This window comes from Leucoraja erinacea, chromosome 37 (assembly GCF_028641065.1).
Source record: "Leucoraja erinacea ecotype New England chromosome 37, Leri_hhj_1, whole genome shotgun sequence".
Lineage (NCBI taxonomy): Eukaryota > Metazoa > Chordata > Chondrichthyes > Rajiformes > Rajidae > Leucoraja > Leucoraja erinaceus.
In genome coordinates, this window is record NC_073413.1 from 1,076,768 (window position 1) to 1,101,115 (window position 24,348).

The 24,348-nt window shown below is 47.7% G+C and overlaps 1 protein-coding gene across 3 annotated transcripts in view; it reads right to left on the minus strand.

The window, feature by feature from the left end:
• Positions 1 to 24,348, minus strand: part of LOC129713736 (SUN domain-containing protein 2-like) — a 67,561-nt gene that overhangs the window by 19,733 nt on the left and 23,480 nt on the right. For all 3 annotated transcript variants that reach the window (XM_055662999.1, XM_055663000.1, XM_055662998.1), the window contains 9 exons: positions 22,627 to 22,695; positions 21,219 to 21,312; positions 17,013 to 17,065; positions 13,299 to 13,372; positions 9,045 to 9,263; positions 5,833 to 5,910; positions 4,677 to 4,720; positions 3,648 to 3,804; positions 386 to 598 (listed from right to left, as the gene is read on the minus strand). In XM_055662999.1, coding sequence (XP_055518974.1) covers positions 386 to 598; positions 3,648 to 3,804; positions 4,677 to 4,720; positions 5,833 to 5,910; positions 9,045 to 9,263; positions 13,299 to 13,372; positions 17,013 to 17,065; positions 21,219 to 21,312; positions 22,627 to 22,695 — 1,001 coding nt within the window. The remainder of the gene's footprint in view (positions 1 to 385; positions 599 to 3,647; positions 3,805 to 4,676; positions 4,721 to 5,832; positions 5,911 to 9,044; positions 9,264 to 13,298; positions 13,373 to 17,012; positions 17,066 to 21,218; positions 21,313 to 22,626; positions 22,696 to 24,348) is intronic.

Consider the following 24,348-nt stretch of genomic DNA (forward strand, 5'->3'; position numbering starts at 1 on the left):
CTGATCTGCCAGTGGTCTGCCCAAAAGGTCTTCCTGCATAAGATGTTGGTAAATTAATTGCTGCCGACTGGCACATTCCAGGGTGCGAGTGTATGTGGTGTGAGGGACACACTGAAGCTCAGTGCAGTCACCGCAGATGCTGTGGGGGAGTGGTCTTGGTCGAAGGTCTGGCCACTACTAGACACTGAGGGACTCAGACACTTCATGGGAGCACTGTTAAGGATGTGGTGTTCATTGACACATTGCAAGCGAAAGTACTGAATTGATGGAATGTAGAGCAAGACATGCCCCAATTTCATTAACTATATATTATGAATACATTACTTTTCTGAACTACAATAGTCTGCTCCAGAGTTAGAGGCACTGGATGCTTGCATGCTTATACCTTAATAATCCCTGCTCTGACAGCTGCCGAGTGTGCCTCCATTGTCAGACCAGGATAAAGTGAAGCATCCGAAAGGATCTTCTTCTCCAAGCCAGCAACGAGGGCCTCGAGTTCCTTGCGCTTCACCAGCTGTGCTGTCAGTGGTTCCCCTGTGTTGTCTTCTGATGAACCGAAGAGCAGCTTGTGGACAAGTGGGAGCAACGCCGTCTCCTTCTAAACACACAAGAGCTGGATAGTCAGTGCTCCTCCTTGTAAACATTGAAATCAATGCAAAGCAGTATCTTTGTCATCTTAAAAAACGCATTATTTTACAATTGTTGATACTTTGGCGAGGGAGACAAGGCAAGTGAATACATTATAGCTGAAAGGATACTGAACCGTGGTGGGGAATAGAAAGATCTTGGAGAGCTTGTTGTATAGGAAGGAAATTAAGATGTTGGTTTACACTGAAGATAGGCACAAAATGCTGGAGTTACTCAGCAGACCAGGCAGTATCTAATGCTCCAGAGATGTCCGTCCCGCTGAGTTACTCCAGCATTTTGTGTCTATCTTTGGAGAGCTTGTTCATGGATCTTTGAAGGTAGTGGAACAGTCATCTTGGAACTGGAAAATGTTAGCGCAGCCGTACCTGTAACATTGTGTGGATTCTGGTTGCCTCCCTACAGCATTGATGGGGCATAAGAAAGGTTTACAACATTGGCAGGACTGGAGAAGAGAAGGTTGCAAGGAGAGAGTCGCCAGGAATTGCAGCAGGCAGATTGTTGAGTGGTTATAATATTATAGAAAAAAAGGCAAAATGCTGGAGTAACTCAGCGGGACAGGGAGCATCTCTAAAGAGAAGGAATGGATCATGTTTCCGGATTGAGACCCTTCTTCAGACATCTCGACCCGAAATGTCATACATTCCTTCTCCCCAGGGATGCTGCCTGTCTTGCTGATGTCTATCTGTGGTGTGAACCAGCATCTGCAGTTCCATCCTACACATAAGGTTATGATATTCTGACTGGTCCATTCAGAGTAAACAAGGTAACTATCTTTCCTACACAAAGTTGGCACAAGGGTTTGATGCAATTAGTACAGTGGGCCAAGGGTTCACTGCCTGAATGGCTGTTGGAAGCAGAACTCACATTTACTGGGCACCTCGACCAGCAGTAAATGAGGCTGTGAGTGAGATTCACCTGGCCTCCTAGCACTTAAAACAGAAGGTGGGAACTATAGGTCAATTGACAGGTACATGGAGAGGACAGGTTTGGAGGAAAATGGACCAAACACAGGCAGGTGGGACTAGTGTAGCTGGGACATGTTGGCGGCTGTGGTTGAGTTGGGCTGAAGGGTCTGTTTCCGCACTGTATCACTATGATTCTAATTCATCCAGCAAAAGGAAATAACTAATCATTTGGTAGCCGACATGGTTTAATAAAAATCATGTGTGACAAAACTTGACATGATGTGATAGGGAGTTGATAAGGGAAACCTGTAAATGTAGTAGGAAGGAACTGCAAATGCTGGTTTAAACCAAAGATAGACACAATAAGCTGGAGTAATTTAGCGGCTCAGATAGCATCTCTGGAGAAAAGGAATTTTCTATTTGTTTTCTCCGGAGATGCTGTCTGACCCGCTGAGTTACTCCAGTTTTTTTGTGTCTATCTCTTGTAAATGTAGTCTGTATTTAGATCTCCAAAAGGCATTTGCCACATATGAGGCTGCTGCAAAAAAAAATATAGAGCACAAGATATTGGAGGAAGTGTACTAACATGGACTGAAAGGTGGCAGTCATATAGGAAAAAAAAGTTAGAATAAATAGGTGAAAACTGCAGATGGAATAAATCTGAAAAACAAAATGCTGGGAGCACTCGGGTCAGGCTGCGTCTGTAACCAGATAAACAGAATTCATGTTTCAAGTCAAAGACCCTTTGTCAGAACGGGGGAGAAGACAAAAGCAACTTGTAAAGCTGCACAGGTGGGTGGATGACTCTGATACTGTAAAACCAGTTGACCATGGGGATAAGCTGCACACAAAGCTATCTGGTCATGGAGTGAATAGGAGCGGTTAGGTGATAAGAAAAATAGACAAAAGATCGTAGCTGTTGCAAAATGCAAAGAAGACTTGTCTAGGAAGCAACGGCAGATGCTGGTTTAAACCGAAGATAGACAACGGGACAGGCTGCATCTCTGGAGAGAAGGAATGGGTGATGTTTCAGGTGGAGATGCTTTTCAGACAAGACATGTCTGGCAGGTCATAGAAACATAGAAATTAGGTGCAGGAGTAGGCCATTCGGCCCTTCAAGCCTGCACTGCCATTTAATATGATGATGGCTGATCATCCAACTCAATATCCCGTACCTGCCTTCTCTCCATACCCTCTGATCCCCTTAGCCACAAGGGCCACATCTAACTCCCTCTTAAATATAGCCAATGAACTGGCCTCAACTACCCTCAGTGGCAGAGAGTTCCAGAGATTCACCACTCTCCGTGTGAAAAAAGTTTTTCTCATCTTGGTTTTAAAGGACTTCCCCCTTATTCTTAAGCTGTGACCCCTTGTCCTGGACTTCCCCAACATCGGGTGCAATCTTCCTGCATCTAGCCTGTCCAACCCAAGAATTTTGTAAGTTTCTATAAGATCCCCTCTCAATCTCCTAAATTCTAGAGAGTATAAACCAAGTTTATCCAGTCTTTCTTCATAAGACAGTCCTGACATCCCAGGAATCAGTCTGGTGAACCTTCTCTGCACTCCCTCTATGGCAATAATGTCCTTCCTCAGATTTGGACAGCATGGACATGCCCTCCACTTTTGAGATTTTAAAAAACAAGCCAACCCAATTATCACAAATGTGCAACTGATACTAACAGAGCAATCAAATTCCTCAAGATTGCTTTGAGCCTCATTGCAACAGTACAGGAAGTCACAGACTGTTCGGTCACTCCCACATCCACGAGTCAGATTGAGATAACATGAAGCTCAGGAGTGTCCCATGGAAACACAGGTTCTCCACAAAGTAGAAACCCAACGTCTGTTTGGTTTCTCCAATGTAGAGGAGACCACGTCGGGCAGTGGGGGAAAAGGAGAGACAGAGAGAAAGGGAAGAACGCAGTAGAGAGGGAGGGGGTGAGTGGTAGTTGAGTGTTAAAGAAGGGGAGGGAAGAGGGCAAGATACTTTCCACACTTTCCTCTTCATCTCAATCTCTGATCATCTTCAAGGCAGAAGAAGTGCTAAGTTTTGGCCTTTTACAGTTAAATAAAAAGCTATTTTGGTAAACTTACATCAGTCATACTTTTAACTCTGCTTTCCAGAGCTTGCATGCTAGAGTCCATGTCCTTCTGTGCCGCATGTGCAGCCTGCAGCTCCAGCCGTGTCTGGCTGAGCTGCTCCTCCAGCAGCGCCAGTGCAGTCAGTAGCTGCTTCTGTTCATCTGTCAACCTATAATAATAATAAATAAAATGTTATTAGCCAAGTATGTATACATACAAGGAACTTGCCTTGGTGCTTTGCTTGCAAAAACATGATATACAGTGGACAATTAAAAATAAACCATTTAAACATGTGGAAATAAAGCACCAGTTAAAACGAGGCTACAGACTTTTGGCTGTTGAGTAGAGCTACTGCTCTTGGAAAAATACTGTTTTTATGTCTGGCTGTGGCCCGGACAAAGCAAGCCAGCAGAGCGCAGGAGCAGAGGCGGCATGGTGGTGCAGCATTAAACCTACGGGCTTACAGCACCAGAGTCAGGGTTCAATCCTGACTACCGGTGTAAGGGTGATCGTTGGACTGCACGGACTCTGTGGGCTGAAGGACGCTGTACCTCTAAACTAAAAACGACGTTGATCCGTTTCACTCGGCCCCCCCAAGGGTCTGCTGCTACTCCACTCCTGGCCGGAACACACAGCATCAGCGTTATACTGCTCACAGCTCAGCCACAGGCAAACCTGCTGCCGTGCCACACCCCAGGGGCATCTTGATGCATCTGCAGATAATGTGGCCTACAACATCAACACCTAAAGGGCCTGTCCCACTTGGCGAGTTTTTCAGCGACTGCCGGCATCATTGGCGGACGTGTCAGGTCACCGAAAAATCTGTAGCGTGATGACGTATGACGCGCGGTGTTTTTTCAAATGTCACAACATTTTGTTTGTCGCCACCGGATTTCGAAATGTTCAAAATGTTTTGGCGACACTGATATGACGCTGGCAATCGCCGAAAAAATCGGCAAGTGGGACAGGCCCTTAAATGAATTATTTATCTCTATCGTGAGCAGTTGGTGCAGTCTAGAAACTGCCACAGCACAGCTGTACCTTTCCACAGCAGATTCCATTTCCTTCACCTTCTGCAACAGCATCTAGGAATAGAAATTAAAAAGTTTATTTTCAAGTTTGGAGGCTTTAATTGTACTTGCAGCTACTTATTTCACAACATACACATCAAATTTACAAATATGTAATGCAGAAAAGTCACTTTTCCATACTTCATATTTCCTTATGACAGGCCATCAAATCAATGCCAGCTCTCAGAAAATCCCAGTCCTTCACAAATTTTCCTTGAAACTAGTTTCTCACAAATTCCCATCAATTGCCCGCAGAATCCACCATTCAATGTAAAGCAAACTTCACTGAACTGTAGCAGCTTAACACCCAGAGGATGGGAAATGCAGGGAATTCTCTGCCCAAGTGGCTACGGAGACCAGTCCTTGAGACCAGTTCAACACCGAGGTGACTGGTCTTAATATCACGGAATTGAGAGTATGGCGTTAAATGATGCCGAGATATATGGTCTGACTGAGAGGTAGAGCAGCTGAGTGGGAGCACGGTGGTGCAGCGGTAGAGTTGCTGCCTCACAGCACCAAAGGCCCAGGTTCGATCTGTACGGAGTTTGTACGTTCTCCCCGTGAATTTTCTCCAGGTGTTCTGGCTTCCACCCACACTCCAAAGACGTATAGTTTTGTCGGCTAAATAGCTTAGTAAAATTGTAAATTGTCCCTAGTGCGTGCAGGTTAGTGGTAGTGTGTGGATTGCTGGTCGGCGCAGACTTTCCACACTGTATCTCTAAAACAAAACAAAAAAAAGACTAAAAGCAGCCATTTCAGGCAGAATGTGAAGGAAAGCTTGCCATACTAGGACCAGAGGCCTTAGCCTCTGAATAAAAGGACATTCCTTTGAAAAGGAGATGAGGAAGAATTTCTTTAATCAGAGGGTGGTGAATCTGGAATTTACTGCCACCGTAGGCTGCGGATTTTTTAAGGAAGAGATAGATAATTGATTAGTATTGATGTCGGGTTATGGGGAGAAAGCAGGGGAATGGGGTTAAGAGGGTAAGATAGATCAGCCATGATTGAATGGCGGAGTAGACTTGATGGGCCGAATGGCCTAATTCAGCTCGTATCACTTATGAACCATGACTCCCTGTGCCCTCTGTACCCCTTCTCCAGCACCAGATCCCTCTCCCCGCACCCACCTTGTTATTGTAATCAACTGCCCGCAGCGCCGGCTCCGTCCGCTCCTCATGCATCTGCTGGATGGTGGCGATGTCAGCCTGGAAGCAAACACACACAGCGTTACAGTCTCACCAGGGGAACGCACCGTCCCCACCTATGTCCAACACAGAGCCAGTGCCTTTGCAGAGAGAGATGACCAAATGTGTGCAGGTTCGTAGGCTGCGGTAAATTGCCTCTTCCATGTCGGCAAGGGGAGAATCGGGGGGGGGGGGGAGGTTGAAGACAATATGGAAAGAACAAAGTTCAGTTCAGTTTAGTTTATTGTCACCTGTACAGTGAAAAGCTTCTGTGGCATGCTATCCAGTCAGCAGAAAGACAATACATAGAAATTAGGTGCAGGAGTAGGCCATTCGGCCCTTCAAGCCTGCACCGCCATTCAATATGATCATGGCTGATCATCCAACTCAGTATCCCGTACCTGCCTTCTCTCCATATCCTCTGATCCCCTTAGCCACAAGGGCCACATCTAACTCCCTCTTAAATATAGCCAATGAACTGGCCTCAACTACCCTCTGTGGCAGAGAGTTCCAGAGATTCACCACTCTCTGTGTGAAAAAAGTTTTTCTCATCTCGGTTTTAAAGGATTTCCCCCTTATCCTTAAGTTGTGACCCCTTGTCCTGGATTTCCCCAACATCGGGAACAATCTTCCTGCATCTAGCCTGTCCAGCCCCTTAAGAATTTTGTGAGTTGCTATAAGATCCCCTCTCAATCTCCTAAATTCTAGAGAGTATAAACCAAGTCTGGGTCTGCTGCGGAGCGGGCGGCGCCGATTTCAACATCGGGAACCTGGGAGCTCCAAACCGGTGCGGCCTTGTCGGCTTCGGAAGCCGCGGTCCCCAGTCAGGAAGCGGCCGTTCCAGGTGGCCCAGCCACTGAGTAGGACTCTCCCAACGCCGGGGCAACACCACCCGGTGAGAACGGCCAGGAACATCGGGCCTCCGTAGAGGCAACTGCGGTGGCCTCAATAGGCCTGACTTTGGGTGAACTTCGGGTTGGGGACTGGACATTGTGCCTTCCCCCACAGTGGTATCCATTGTGGGGGGATGATTTTTTGTCTGTACGTAATCCTGTTAGTCTTTGTCCAAGATGGCTGCCGTGAAGAGAGTGGACGCTAGCGCGCTTTAGCTGCCGCTGCTCTCTTCACATTGTGTTTTTGATTTTTTTGTTTTTGGACTGAATTCTGTTTTTAATTTGTGTTTCTGTGGTCTTTATTATTTATTTTATTCTGATTATATGTTTTTTATTCCTGTTAATCTCTGTGAGGTGTCCTTGAGATGTCTGAAAGGCACCCAAAAATAAAATTTATTATTATTATTATTATTAAGTCTATCCAGTCTTTCTTCATAAGACAGTCCTGACATCCCAGGAATCAGTCTGGTGAACCTTCTCTGCACTCCCTCTATGGCAATAATGTCCTTCCTCAGATTTGGAGACCAAAACTGTACGCAATACTCCAGGTGTGGTCTCACCAAGACCCTGTACAACTGCAGTAGAACCTCCCTGCTCCTATACTCAAATCCTTTTGCTATGAAAGCTAACATACCATTCGCTTTCTTCACTGCCTGCTGCACCTGCATGCCTACTTTCAATGACTAGTGTACCATGCCACCCAGGTCTCGCTGCATCTCCCCTTTTCCTAATCGGCCACCATTTAGATAATAGTCTGCTTTCCTGTTTTTGCCACCAAAATGGATAACCTCACATTTATCCACATTATACTGCATCTGCCAAACATTTGCCCACTCACCTAGCCTATCCAAGTCACCTTGCAGTCTCCTAGCATCCTCCTCACAGCTAACACTGCCCCCCAGCTTAGTGTCATCCGCAAACTTGGAGATATTGCCTTCAATTCCCTCATCCAGATCATTAATATATATTGTAAATAGCTGGGGTCCCAGCACTGAGCCTTGCGGTACCCCACTAGTCACTGCCCGCCATTGTGAAAAGGACCCGTTTACTCCTATTCTTTGCGTCCTGTTTGCCAGCCAGTTCTCTATCCACATCAATACTGAACCCCCAATGCCATGTACTTTAAGTTTGTATACTAATCTCTTATGTGGGACCTTGTCGAAAGCCTTCTGGAAGTCCAGATACACCACATCCACTGGTTCTCCCCTATCCACGCTACTAGTTACATCCTCGAAAAATTCTATAAGATTCGTCAGACATGATTTACCTTTCGTAAATCCATGCTGACTTTGTCCAATGATTTCACCACTTTCCAAATGTGCTGCTATCCAATCTTTAATAACTGACTCTAGCAGTTTCCCCACTACCGATGTTAGACTAACTGGTCTGTAATTCCCCGTTTTCTCTTTCCCTCCCTTCTTAAAAAGTGGGGTTACGTTTGCTACCCGCCAATCCTCAGGAACTACTCCAGAATCTAAAGAGTTTTGAAAGATTATTACTAATGCATCCACTATTTCTGGAGCTACTTCCTTAAGTACTCTGGGATGCAGCCTTTCTGGCCCTGGGGATTTATCGGCCTTTAATTCATTCAATTTACCCAACACCACTTCCCGACTAACCTGGATTTCACTCAATTCCTCCAACTCCTTTGACCCGCGGTCCCCTGCTATCTCCGGCAGATTATTTATGTCTTCCTTAGTGAAGACGGAACCAAAGTAGTTATTCAATTGGTCCACCATATCCTTGTTCCTCATGATCAACTCACCTGTTTCTGACTGCAAGGGACCTACATTTGTTTTAACTAATCTCTTTTTTCTTTTCACATATCTAACTAATCTCTTTCTTTTCACATATCAGGGTATTTACAGTATTAGAATCGGGGTATTTACAGTGTATAGATACATAAGAGAAAAACATTTAGTGCAAGGTAAAGATAGTAAAGTCCAATTAAAGATAGTCCGAGGGTTACCAATGAGGTATATAGTAGTTCAGGACTACTCTCTAGTTGTGGTAAACTTATTCAGTTGCCAGATAACAAATGGATTTGATTAGTGCAAATGGGTGATCGATGGTCAGCATGGACTCAGTGGGTCAAATATCCTGTTTCCCATCTCTCTCAATGACTACCAGGCAGGTTAAGCAACAGATGGATTTCCTTCTGCATCAATCAAGGCTCTGCTCACCCCCCTATGGACAGACTCTACACATCACTGTCAGGCAGGGGTGGGGGAAGAGGCCAAGCTGCCAGCATTTGACACTCACCTGCACCCTCTCCAGTGACTCGAAGGGCAGCATTTTCTGAAGCTCCTCCAGCCTCTGAAGGGTTACCTTGCCCAGCTGCTCGATGTGGGCTGGTGTCAGCGGGGGAGGGAGGCGTATGGTTTCAGACGGCTCACCGCCCAGGTCCCGCCAAGCCCGGAAGTCAGCGGTCAGCAGCTCCAGCTCCTTCTCCATTCTGTGCACTCGCACCTGCAGGCCAGCCTAGGAACAGAGCAAGACGGTCAGCTTGGGCAGTATGGTGGCACAGTGGTAGAGTTGCTGCCTTACAGCACCAGAGACCCATGCTTGACCCCGACTATAGGTGCTGCCTGTACGAAATTTGTACGTTCTCCCCGTGACCTCCATGGGTTTTCTCCGAGATCTTCATTTTCCTCCCACACTCCAATGATGTACTGGCTTGTAGATTAATTGGCTTAGTATTAATGTAAAATTGTCCCTAGTGTGTGTGGGATGGTGTTAGTGTGCGGGGATCACTGGTCGGTGTGGACCTGGTGGGCCAAAAGGCTTGTTCCCGCGCTGTATCTCTAAACTAAAGTCCATATCAACCTGACCCAGAATATAGCCATCGCCGCCCTTCAATGAGACCGTGCACCACACATTTATTGTCAAGGCCAGGTTCCACAGCATGGAGGAGGGACACCTCCAACCTAATGCAGGCCAACTGCAGCCAACACAGGCAAACTCTCCATCCTGCAACCCCATCTCAACCCCCAACTCTCCACCCCATTCACTCTGCCCCCAACCCACCCAGCAGCCCACCCCTTCTCCTCCACTTATCTCACATCTCTCCTCTATTTTCCCCTCAACTACTTTCTCCCCAGGGTGGAAATGTCAAGGACCAGAAGGTACAGCTTACGATGAGAGAGATAAAGTATAAAAGGTGATAGATTTTTTAATACCAGGTGGAACACGCTCTGCCAGGAGACGCAGTGGAGGCAGATACGATAGAGGTATTTGAGAGGTATATGGAGATGCAGGGAATGGCGGGATATGGATTGTGTGTCCTCCCACCCACATTCCCCCACTGGCCATGGGAAAGCTTTGATCAGCCCGGTGCTCGGGTTGAAGTCGTTCCAGCAACAACACTTAGGAAGGTCAAATCAGAGACAGAGAGAGAGCTGCAAGTCTCACTGCACTTTCTGCCTGGGGATTGTGTGCATTTTATTCTAGTGATACAGCAAGGAAACGGGCCCTTTGGCCCACCATGTCCGCACCGACCAGCAATCCCCATGCACTAACACTATCCCACACGGTACCCGGATGTGGTGCCGACAGACAAGAAGCCAAAGCAAAGAAGTCGAAGCCAAAGAACTGAATGAAAACGAGGCCAAAACGCCAATAAACCGAAAGAGTCCGAAGACGAAACACCTACTAAACGAAAGGATGGGACGCCTAAATGCAAACCAACCAAAAGATTGGGACGCCTAAAAGCCAACGAACCAAAAAGCTGCGTCGCCTAAAAGCAAACTTACCGAATGGCTGCTCTGTCGAAATGCCACCTATCCGAAAGGCGGTGTCGCCTATAGGCCAAAGGACCGACTACCAAACAGAAACGTCCAATAACGGACATGACGTTGCCGGGCGGCAAGACTTGTCAGCGATTGGTCCAGACCCCCGCGTCCATCACATCACTGTGAAGGCATGAACATTGTCCCAAACCTCCGCTCCACCCAACCCGCAGCCCGCGGAGAGTGGCCATGGGAGTGTGGGGGCTGTCCCGAGGGATGCACACATTCGGCCGCTTTCAACTTAGTGCTTGGGTTCAGATTGCCCAGTCACCAATGGCTTGTGTGGGAAAATGACCCCACATCTGGGAGCGTGGGAGGAAACCGAAGATCTCAGAGAAAACCCTTGTAGTCACAGAGAGAAAGTACAAACTTCATACAGACAGAACCCGTAATCAGGATTGAACCCGGGTCTCCGGTGCTCCAAGCGCTGTAAGGCAGTAACTCAACCGCTATGCCACAGTGCCGCCCTTGTTTCCACATCTACTGACCGGAGCAGACATCCATACCATGTGCGGTAACCGTCAAATGACAAAGATTACCCCGAGAATGCTTTGGATCTAAATAAGTATGAGTTGGCCCACAGGGACTTTTCTCACAAGGGAGGTGAGCTGGCCACACAGAAGCGGGCAGCTAATGAAGGGTGTGCAAACCACACACACGGGTGGGGAGCTCAAAGCTGCACAACACGGCTAGTGTCGAGAAACCAGCTAGCAAGCTGTCAGAATGCATAGGAGGGAACTGCAGATGTTAGTTTAAACAGAAGATAGACACAAAAACTGGAGTAACTCAGTGGGTCAAGTAGCATCTCCAGGGAGAACGAATAGATGACGTTTCGGGTCGAGAACTTCCAGAAATGTCACCTATTCCTTTTCTCCAGTGAATCTGCCTGACCTGCTGAGTTAGTCCAGCATTTAATGTTTCGCAAGTCTGTGCAGTTGTGCACAGTGGTCGGTTCAGTGGTGTTGGGAGCGTGGACGACTGCAGTCTGGGTCCTTGTTGCTGATCTGGAAGCATAGGGCTCAGGTCAGCAGAATCATACAACACGGAGACAGGCCCTTCAGCCCAACATTGAAGCTGACCAAGTTACCTCGCAGTGCCAGAGATCTAGGTTTGACCCAGACCCCGGGTGCTCTCTTGCGTACATTCTCCCTATGACCACGGGAGTTTCCTCAAGGTGCTGCGGTTTCCTCCCACATCCGAGGGGTGACACGGTGGCTCTCATCATTTTATATACGTCTATAAGGTTCAGCTTCCTACAGCGCCAGAGACCTGGGTTCGATCCTGACTACGGGTGCTGTCTGTATGGAGTTTGTACGTTCTCCCCGTGACCACGTGGGTATTCCCCAGGTCCCTAGCTTTCAAGAGAGAGCTAGATACGGCTTTTAAAAATAGCGGAGTCAGGGGATATGGGGAGAAGGCAGGAACGGGGTACTGATTGGGGATGATCAGCAATGATCACATTGAATGCTCGAAGGGCCAAATGGCCTACTCCTGCACCTATTGTCTAATGTGCTCCGGTTTCCTCCCACATTCCAAAGACGCACAGGTTTGTAGGTTAATTGGCCTCAGTATAGATTGTAAGTTGGCCTAGTGTGTAGACTAGTGCTAGTGTACGGCGATCGCTGGTCGGCACAGACCTCGGTGGGCCCAAGTGTCTGTTTCTACGCAGTATCTCTAAACTAATCCTAAAGATGGGTGGGTTTATAGGTCGTTTGTCCTCTATAAATTGCTCCTTGGTGTGAGGATGAGAAAGTGGGATAACACGGAGCTAGTGTGAATGGGTGATCGATGGTTAGCGTGGACTTGGTGGACCGAAGCTCCTGTTACCATGCTGTATTCCTAAACATAGCAAGTCCTATTTGCGGCAATTCAATTCACCATTTCCTGCACTGCAAGCATCAGCTGCATCAGGAGGACAGGCCTCCAGTGTAAGTGAATGGGCAACCAGGCAAAGGTACAGTGAGAAGCCGGGAGGGATGGATGATTGAAGCCCATGCACAATAGACAAGGAGGGAGGGTCGGCCAAATGTATTCGGTATTGTGATTGGCAAGAGGGATGGTGTATTGAAGTGTATCGGCAGGGAGGACAGCCTATTCTGAACGACAGGATGAAGAACAACTTCCAATCCACTAAAACCCACACATGGAATTTTAAATATGCATTTTAAGCTCCTACTGCTGTGGAAGAGTTTCAGTGAATGCCAAGATACAGCAGGGACTCACTGGTTTCTGACACTCTGAAAAGACATTTGGACAGAAATATTGACAAAGGGTTGAGAGGACTGTGGGCCAAATGAGCCCAGTTTTCCAACTTGCTTGGCAAGGCCAACTAACAACATGTTGCATGACTACAAAACCATGACTATCCTGGAGTCCCAGGGTTGGACATGATTGTGTTGAGGACCTCCTGTGATTGTGCAAGTTACTGGGTCGCTGGTGGTTGTACCAGAATGTGGGAAAGGGGTGAATGGACTGCAAGGGACCCTGCAGCCAGGGCAGCTCCAGGGTAATAAGGTCATAAGTGATAGGAGCAGGAATAGGCCATTCAGCCCATCTACTCCGCCATTCAATCATGGCTGATCTATCTCTCCCTCCTAACCCCATTCTCCTGCCTTCTCCCCATAACCCCTGACACCCGGACTGCTCACGGGCAGCCTTGACCTGCGGAGGCGGAGGGCTCCAGGAGGAAGAGTGAGAGTGCACGAGGATAGGGGGGTCAGGGACTCACCTGAGTGCTTTCCAGCGCGTCCGGCTTTTCGGCACGAGACCAGGTACCTGTGGGTGACATCAAGAGGCCAACACCTGCAGAGGCAGAAAGATTGCACTGAAGCAAGCAACATTCAAGGTATGCAGTCGCCTCAGTCCGCTCACTGCGCTCAGTCTGCCTGGACCTACCCGATCTCCCGGTTGCCAAACACTTTAATTCCCCTTCGCATTCCCACACTTAACCTTTCTGTCCTGGGCCTCCTCTATAGTCAGAGTGAGGCCAAATGCAAATTGGAGGAACAACATCTCATATTTTGCTTGGACAGCTTAAAATCCAGCAGTATGAATATTGATTTCTATAACTTCAAGTAAACCTTGCATCCTCTCTCTCCATCCCTCCCCCACCCAAGTTGTATCAGCTTCAAAGTCGTCTTGATGAGTTTCATTGTCTGTAGACTTTCTCACCCAACAAACAGCTAACAACGGCCTGTTTCTTTTATCATTGTTACTTTTTTGCATATCTTTCATTCATTTGTTCTATATCTCTCTACATCACCGTCTATATCTCTCATTTCCCTTTCCCCCGACTCTCAGTCTGAAGAAGGGCCTCGACCCAAAACGTCACCAGTTTCTTTTCTCCAGAGATTCTGTCTGACCTGCTGAGTTACTCCAGCATTTTGTGTTTATCTTCGGTGTAAACCAGCACCTGCAGTTCCTTCCCACACATTAACCTTTGCTTTTTACCACAAATCTAATTTTGGTTCCAATGTACCATTCACCTTTTACCTTTTGACCAGCCTGCCATGTGGGACCTTGCCAAAAACCTCACTGAAAACCATAGTCTCCATGGAACATGCTGCCCTTATCAATTCTTTGTCACCAACTCAAACATTTAACCATCAGTCAGACAGAGCCTTCCTGCATGAACTCCATCCTGACGACCTCTCCTTAACTCAACTTTTAGACAATAGGTGCAGGAATAGGCCATTCGACCCAGCACGGCCATTCAATACGATCATGGCTGATCATCCACAGTCAGTACCCCGTTCCTGCCTTCTCACCATATCCATTGTCTCCGCTATCTTTAAGAGCTCTATCTAACTCTCTTGAAAGCATCCAGAGAATTGGCATCCACTAGCAAGAATGTCCTTCCTCAAATTTGGAGACCAAAACTGCACACAATACTCCAGGTGTGGTCTCCCCAGGGCCCCGTACAACCGCAGAAGGAACTCTTTGCTCCTATACTCAACTCCTCTTGTTATGAAGGCCAACATGCCATTCGCTTTCTTCACTGCCGGCTGTACCTGCATGCTTACTCTCAGTTCTAAAAATCATTCACTACTAAATGAATCTTGTACCATTTAGAATCTATTCCAATAAATTGTCCTCCACAGTTAAGCGAACTGGCCTGTAATTTACTTGGGCTCTCCCATGCTCCCTTTTTAAACAACCGTATGTTAGTAATCTAATCCTCCAGTATTACTCCTGCAGTGAGGAAGAATCAAAATATCACGGTTGGAGCATCTATAATTTCATCCCTGGCTCCCTTCAACATCCTGGGATACATTTCATCCGAGCCTGGTGAGTGACCCATTGACTAAAATGATCGACCCTTGATGCCTCCCCTTATTCTCTGCAAGTCCCATACAATATTTCACATTTGTTTACTGTAACAATATTATCCCCCTCGTATGAATAGTTACAACTAATCACGATTCACCTCCGGGGAATTGACAAAAGACAATAGGTGCAGGAGTAGGCCATTCGGCCCTTCGAGCCAGCACCGCCATTCAATGTGATCATGGCTGAGCATCCCCAATCAGTACCCCGTTCCTGCCTTCTCCCCATATCTCCTGACTCCGCTATTTTTAAGAGCCCTATCTAGCTCTCTCTTGAAAGCATCCAGAGAACCTGCCTCCACCACCCTCTGAGGCAGTGAATTCCACAGACTCACCACCCTCTGTGAGAACAAGTATTTCCTCGTCATCGTTCTAAATGGCTTACTCCTGATTCTTAAACTGTGGCCCCTGGTTCTGGACTCCCCCAATATCGGGAACACGTTTTCCTGCCTCTACCGTGTCCAAACCCTTAACAATCTTATATGTTTCAATGAGATACCCTCTCATCCTTCTAAACTGCAGAGTGTACAAGCCCAGCTGCTCCATTCTCTCAGCATATGACAGTCCTGCCATCCTGGGAATTAACCTTGTGAACCTCTTTCAATAGCAAGAATGTCCTTCCTCAAATTAGGGGACCAAAACTGCACACAATATTCCAGGTGTGGTCTCTGTACAACTGCAGAAGGACCTCTTTGCTCCTATATTCGATTCCTCTTGTTATAAAGGCCAACATGCCATTCGCTTTTTTCACTGCCTGCTGTACCTGCATGCTTACTTTCATAGACTGATGAACAAGGACCCCCAGATACCGTTGTACTTCCCCTTTTCCCACTCCTCCATTGGATTTTCCAGCCTTTCTTTCCTCTTCCTCCCAAACACTCACTAACTTCATGCCCTCGTTCCCTGTTCTGCCCAACTTCCCCCCAAATCTTGGCTCAAATTTCCTTCCATACCAAACCATATCAACCCATCCAAACGGCCTTAGCAAACCCATCGAGGAGATTGGTCCCAGCCTCGAGGTGCCACCTGCCCTCAGAACCAGTGCCAGTGCCCGAGGAATATACAGCCCTCCCTCCTGCACCATCACTCCCCTACTCATCACACACACTCCCTTCCCACACCTACACTCACTGTACCAGCTACTGGGAGCAATCTGGAGATTAGCATCTTTGCACCCGTTAGAACATCGAGATTATCAAATACAAGCACCCTGATAATAGAATATAAACGACAGGGATGTAACGATGGCACTGGCCAGACCACATTTGGAGTTTTGTGAGCGGTTTTGGGCTCCACATCTGAAGAAGGAAATGCTGGCGTTGGAGAGGGTCCAGAGGAGGTTTACGAGAATGATCCCAGGAATGAGTGGGTTGACGTGTGATGAGCACTTGTAGGCACTGGGCCTGTACTCGCTGCAGGATGAGGAGGGACTTCATTGAAACTTGCCGAATAGTGAAAGGCCTGGATAGAGTGGATGTGGAAAGGATGTTTCTACTAGTTGGAGAGTATAGGGCCAGAGATCATAGCCTCAGAACAAAACCACGTACCTTTAGAAAGGAGACAAGGTGGAATTTCTTTAGTTAGGGGGTGGTGAATCTGTGGATTTCATTGCCACAGACGGCTCTAGAGGCCAAGTCAATGGGTATTTTTAAGGTGCAGATTGATAAGATTCTTGATTAGTACGGGTGTCGGAGGTTATGGGGAACAGGCAGGAGAATGGGGTTGAGAGGGAAAGATAGATCAGCCATGATTGAATAGTGGAGTAGACTTGATGGGCCAAATGGCCTAATTCTGCTCCTATAATTTATGAACAATATAACACAACCTCAATTCAGCTGCTTGGACCTCACTCTCTAATTCCAATAAGAACCTTGGGCTCGGGATACTCAGTTGACACTATAAATTCACCAGTGTTGTTCTGTCAAACAGACTGCTAAATACAGCCCAGGGCCCACCCCAATCCTTCCCTCCACCTTTAATCCTTTACTCTCAACTTGACTGTTTCTCCTCATGTTTTGCCTCAACTGCTCGAACCCTCAGTGAAGATTTTCTCTTCATATTGTCCTGCAGACATCAATGATCGATGAAGTGAGATGTGAAATGGAGCAGGTCCTTACCCAGTAATGCCAGCAACACCAGCAGCATCCACTTCTTCACGTGAGGGACACACCTGGAGGGGAAACACACACACGTCAGCCGGCTATTGAACCCAATCCCGTCTCAAGCGAGATGGACACAAAAAGCTGCCGAAACGCAGTGGGTCGGGCAGCATCTCTGGAGTCTGAAGAAGGGCGTTGTCCTGAAACGTCACCCATTCCTTCTCTCCAGAGACGCCGCCCGACCCGCTGAGTTACTCTAGCTTTTTGTGTCTACCTTCGATTTAAAACAGCATCTCCAGTTCCTTCCCACACACACGTTTCAAGCAAATCGAATGCTCCCATCAAACAGACAGAATCAGATCAATGATTATGGTCAAGAGATGGACAGACCCCTCCATGGACCCACGATGCTGACAGACCTTCACTCCACACACACAAAGCTCAGAGCCACGGTGACACTGGTGTAAAGATTAGTCAACCTTGGGTACAGTATCAGAGGGCTGTTCTGTGGTGGATGTATGGAATGCTATTTATTGTCATTCAAACCTAGGTTTGAACAAAATTACATTTAAAGGGTTTTTTACATTTTTAAGTCTTTTTTTTACAGTTTTTTATGTTTCACAGTGAGTCTCCAACACAGCACTGTGGGAAGGCAAACCCCCTTCGGCCCAAAGTTTAGTTTAAAGACACTGCACAGAAACAGGCCCTTCGGCCCACCGAGTCCGCACTGACCAACGATTCCCGCCCACTAACACTATCCTACACAGTCTAGAGTCATAGAGTGATACACTTTGGAAACAGGCCCTTCGGCCCATCTTGCCCATACTGACCAACAATGTACCAGCTATACTAGTCCCACTTGCCTGCGCTTAGCCCATATTCCTCCAAACCTGTCCTATCCATGTACCTATCTAACTGTTTTTTAAAACGATGGGATAGTCTCAGCCTCAACTACCTCGTCTGGCAACTTGTTCCATCCACCCACCACCTTTTGTGTGAAAACGTTAGCCTTCGGATTCCTATTAAATCTTTTCCACCTTGAGCATATGTCCTCTAGTCCTGGATTCCCCTACTCTGGGCAAGAAACTGTGCATCTATCTATTCCTCTCATGATTTTGTATACCTCTATAAGATCTCCCCTCATCCCCCTGCGCTCCATGGAATAGAGATCCAGCCTTCTCAACCTCTCCCCATAGCCTCTAGTCCTGGCAACATCCTCGTAAATCTTCTCTGAACCTTTTCAAGCTTGACAATATCTTTTCTGTAACATGGTGCCCGAACTGAACACAATATTCTAAATGCGGTCTCACCAAAGTCTTACTGCACCATGACCTCACAGTTTCCACACTCAATACTCTGACTGATGAAGGCCAATGTGCCAAAAGCCTTTTTGACCACCTTATCTACCTGTGACTCAACCTTCATGGAACCATGCACCTGTACTCCTAGTTGTACACTCTCTGTTGTACAACACTACCCAGAGGCCTACCATTTACTGTGTAGGCCTTTGTTCAATGTCCCAAAATACAACATCTCACACATCTCTGTATTAAATTCCATCAACCATTCCTCAGCCTTACCTGGCCAATCGATCCAGATCCTGCTGCAATCTTTCACAACCATCTTCACTATCTGCAAAACCACTCACTTTTGTAGAATCAGCAAACTTGCTAATCTTGCCCTGTATGTTCTCATCCAAATCATTGATGTAGATGACAAACAGTAACGGACCCAGCACCGAACCCTGAGGCACACCACTAGTCACAGGCCTCCAGTCCGAGCAGCAACCTTCCACCATCACCCTCTGCTTCCTTCCATGGAGCCAATTTGCTACCCATTCAGCTATCTCTCCTTGGATCGCATGCGATCTAACCTTCCAGAGCAGCCTACCATGCAGAACCTTGTTGAACGTCGTACTGAAGTCCATGTACACAACATCTACAGCTCTGCCCTCATCGACCTTTTTGGTCACGTCTTCAAAAAAATCAATCAGATTTGTGAGACACGACCTCCCATGTACAAAACCATGCTGACTATCCCCAATCAGCCCTTGCCCATCCAAATGCCTGTATAACTTTATCCCCTCGGATTCCTCTCGAGTAACTTTCAACTCAGATGTTATGCGTCCTCTAGCTCATTAGCCCCTGCATGCCCTCCCCCTCCCCTCTGGGCAAGCACAACATTTGCAATCCCACCTTCTTCTCTCCCCTCTCCCTCTATGATTTCATACCTATAACCTCTAAGCAACGGTCCTTCCCCTCATCCTGCCCCTTCAAAACTCTCCCTAGAGATCCAGATATAACATCTGATCCTCTCCCCCATAGCCACTTTCTCCCCTCCAACATCCTCGTACATCTTCTCAACACCCTTTCCGTACCTGACAATACTCTCCCCCCACTTCCCTCAAGTGCCCAAACTGAACACATATTCTGAAATGCGGTCTCGATGACCAATTAACACCAGGACAAACCTCACTTTGAGGACCTTGCCCATCCCTGTTCCAGACACACACAGATGCTGACTGCTTTTCCTGAGAGGTCCCATTCTCTCCTTTTCCCTTTGACCCAACCCTACAACTAAAATCTTTTGGGATCTTTTCCACACTCACCACACCTACTAACAACCTGGCCCCTTTTTGCAACTTCTGATCTCCTTTTTCAGTTTACACTCCTCCCAAAACTCCTCCTGGGATGCACTTCACATACCAACAGCTCCACCTGCAACCATTACACTTGTTTTTTGACCAAATCTCATGCCTCCCTCATCATCAGCCAAGCTTCCTTACGTTTGCCTGCTTTGCCCTTCACTCTAACGGGGACGTACATATGCTGAGCTTTCGTCAGCAAACTTAAAAACATCCCACTTAGCCCATGTTCCTTTCCCCTCTAATAACCTGCTCCAGTCAACTTGACAGCAGACTTTCTCTCATTGCCCTGTAAGTTGGCCTCCACCCCAGTTGATGCATTTTAACAAGTGGACAGTAACGGACCCCCTACCATAACTGATTAAACCTAATCGTCACTGGCCTCCAGTGGACCCAAAAACCTCCACCACACACACTACATTTCCTTCCATTCCCAATTTTCCAATACTAGATCCAGTGTTGCCCTCTCACGTGTGGGGGCCTCCACATACTGTTTAAGAAAACTCTCCTCAACACGTTTGAGGCATTGCACCCCATTTAAATCCTTCACGCTATGATTTTCCCAGTGTATACCCTCTACAGCTCCCCCCTACATCAACCTTTTTGGCCCTCCTCAAAAATACAACCTCAGATTTGACCTGACACTGCTGACACCTGACTGCACAATCTCAAAAACATCAGATTCTTCTAACCCTATTGACAAATTCAAACTGTCTGTACTACACCCCAATCAGCGATCATCCCTTTCTTGTTCCTGCTCCACCCATATAGCTTCCTCAGAATACCTCGATAATGTCACCTCCAACTACAGATGTTATGCACACCGGCCGATAGCATTTGCCCATCTGCATTTTCCCTCGTCAGCCAAGCTTCCTTACGTTTGCCTGCTTTGCCCTTCACTCTAACGGGGACGTACATATGCTGAGCTTTCGTCAGCACACTTAAAAACATCCCACTTAGCCCATGTTCCTTTCCCCTCTAATAACCTGCTCCAGTCAACTTGGGCGAGACTTTCTCTCATTGCCTCAAAGTTGGCCTTACCCCAGTTGAGCATTTTAACACGTGGACCCTCGCCGTCCCTACCATAACTATCTTAAACCTAATCGAACTGTAGTCACTGGACCCAAATGGCCCCTCCACACACACTTCATTAACTTGCCTTTCCCAATTTCCCAATACTAGATCCAGTGTTGCCCTCTCACGTGTGGGGGCCTCCACATACTGTTTAAGAAAACTCTCCTGAACACTTTTGAGGAATTGCACCCCATTTAAATCCTTCACGCTATGATTTTCCCAGTCTATATTGGGAAAGTTAAAATCCCCTACTACAACAACCTTATTTGACCTGCAGCTGTCTGCAATCTCCTGACACATTTGTTCTTCTAATTCCCAAAAATCAATAGCATCGAACTAAAGTGGAGCCAAAACTTGAGGAGCAGCCCCTTCAGAACTGGGTGTCCTGTGGGAGGGTGTGTTCAGTACAGAGGTGTGGAGGAGATGGAGGAGGCAGTGGGGATGGGTGACTTTGCTTCAGTTGACCAGGTGGAGGAAGGGAATCTGTGGATCCCCGGAGCACGTACCTGGACAGAGTAAGGACATCGATCAAGGAGATGGCCGTTGTTAACTGGTACCAGGCTGTGCTCAACCACCAGAACACCAGGGGCAGAGCTTTTTCTGAAAGAGACAGGAACACAACATTAGACAACGTTGGGCCCCGATGCTTCCCATCAGTGGAAGCGGAGAGAGTTCAGACTCTCTAACACGGAACTCACTGATACTGTGGAACCACGTGAGGCTGAGAGACCTTCTCCCCTGCAGGGACCACCACAGAAAGTCCACCGCAAGGTGGTGGCAGGAGAACCCCAGAGGGGCTATAGGGAGCCCGAGAAAAAATAGGTGGCAGGGATATCAATGGGACAACAGTACTCCAGAGGCCACGACGGGCCGAATGGCCTCCTTTTGTGTCCAGACTAAAGAAACGGGAAATTGTCAATGACACTTCCACCAAGCAGGGAGTATCACCTTTCAACACAGAGAGATTGCCTGGGTTGTGGATGGATAGCAGCCCCCTCTGTCCCAGTTAATCTTATCCTACAACCAACATGGGCAAAGATAGACACAAAAAGCTGGAGTATCAGCGGGTCAGGCAGCATCTCTGGAGAAAAGGAATAGGTGATGTTTCGGGTCGAGACCCTTCTTCAGACTGAGAGTCAGGGGAAAGGGAAACAAGTGATATAGACGGTGATGTAGAGAGATATGGAACAAATGAATGAACGATATGCAAAAAAGTAACGATGATGAAGGAAAGGGTCCATTGTTGGTTGGCTGTGGGCTCGGTGTTAACGAATGATACAGACAATGAAACTCACCAGGACGACAGTGAAACTAGTACAACGACTAAGGAGGGGGAGGGACGGAGAGAGAGGGTTACTTGAAGTTAGAGAAATCTAGATTTATTGAACATGGGCGTCTGCTGATCACCACAATGCTGTGTGCGAGCTTGGCCACGGTCCACCACATTACACTACATTTCAAATGTGTCCTCGGTGCCACATAGCTGGGGAAATCTAAAGGAGATCCTATTCTTTCATCACCCCAGTGACACTGAAGCACAAACCAGGCCTCCCTTAAGTGTTACAACATGACTTCAGTCGGGATCGAGTAACCGAGCATTGACAGTCAGTCATCTCTTGACTCTATGGTCCTCTGGGCAACTCACCACTCATCTCAGTGAGTGACCCAGTCAGGCTGAGGGAACACAGTGGAGGACCAAGCTGGAAGGTGGCTTCCTCCCGCACTGACTGTGGTCCTAGGCTGCACCAACAACACAGCACTGGGGACCAGGCCTTGTGCAAACCCTGGTTGTTTAAGGAGGGAGCAGCGGGCTCTACCTCACCACTGGGTCCAGTATCAGCAGGGCACTGGTTGACTGGAGCAGAGTTTTGGGGCCATGGACCACAGAAGATGGAAGATTAGTAATGCAGGTACCTGGAGACAGCAGCGAGATCCAGCCCCACAGCTTGGCAAGGGGAGAGAACGATTCAGAGTACGCCAAACCTGGGGGGTGGGAAAGAAGAGCAAGATGTCAACAACGCAAACTTCTCTCTCAAGGTTTACAGTGTTCAAAGGGCCATGTGGCCCAATGTTTTTGCTGCTGTTCACAAAAGCACCATGCAACTGATCGGCCCACGGCTCAACTGTTAGTGTGCAGGGATCGCTGATCGTGCCGACTCGGTGGGCCGAAGGGCCTGTTTCCACGCTGTATCTCTAAACTAAACTAAAGGAAGGATGTCAAAAGCCTAAGAAAGACACAAAGTTCTGAAGTAACTCAGCGGGTCAGGCAACATCTCTGTCTGAAAAAGGATGGGTGACATTTCGTGTTGGGACCCTTCTTCAGACTTCAAGCATAAGAATTGATTTAGACAGTTTCTAGAATTACTGTAAAGAATAATTTGGAGAAGCTAGGAGTCCTCTCGGAACAGAGAAGGTAAAAGAGATGACCTATTAAATGTTGAAGATTGCAGCAGGGTTCAAAACGAGAAAGGTTTTGCTATTGAGGGATCAATAAACAGAGGTCACAGATTAAATACTGACAGGGTCCAGAATATTCTTTCCAAAACGCTGCAGGAAGTGGATTCGTTAATGATTTTAAGTGGATGGATACACAGGGTGTTGCTGCTGATACAACCTGGAGATTGCAATGGAACGATGCTCTTTAGCACAAGTTGCATCACTTTCCACACCTTGGTGAACAGGCGCTAAGCAGGGGGAGTTTGTGTCGTCAAATGGCAGCACACTATTTTTTGTGTTTGTTTTTTTGTGTGTACATATGTGTGTGTGCATGTGTGTGAATGAATGGCCATTAGCTGCCACAAACAACAGCTCAGTCCCCCTGATGTAACCCAGCATCTGGTCCCATATACAATCCTGTCAATTTTCCCTCCATGTTTCCTCCCTCCTCCTGGGAAAAGCTTTTCCCCATGGTCTATCACCTCATCCCTTTAAATCTTATCTCCTCATCCAGTTTAAAAAGGACAAGGTACAAGTCCAAAGTAAGTCCAACTCGGCTCTTCAACCTATCTCCGCTCTTAAGTCATTGTAGGCCCCAAAAACCTCTCGAGAAATCCCCCCTTAAAGTTCCCGCTGCGCCGCAGCCAAAGAACCGCAGCCCGCACGGCAGTCAACTCCCCCCCTCTGTAACCCAGCATTCCTGAAACCCCTGTAAAATTCTGGTAAATCTAGAAGTGGTGAAGTCATCCACGGCCCACTCACCCACCACACACCCACCTCACTAACCCCCCCTCACCTGCCCCAGTAACGGACCCTCTCACACCCCACCCACTCCATTTCCCCCCCACCGTCAGCCCGCTTACATGTCCCTCACCCCCTTCCCAGTAACAGCACATACACCCACCCCATGTCCCGACACCCACGTCTTGTAATAGCCCACTGAACCTCACCCTGCCCCAGCAATGGGGTGTCACCCCCCCCCCCTCCCTCACCCACCCCCACCACCCCCACATCCCACCCCCCCCCCCCCCCCCCCATCATCCCCATCACCCCCCCCCCCCCCCACCCCCCCCCCCCCCCCCCCCTACATCCCCCACCACCACCCTGTCCCTGGGTCTACAAATATTGGTTGCCAGTAATACAAAAGGGGCCCCTTCATCCCAGGCCCCTTGTATAGGGGCCCACTTGATACCCCCCCCA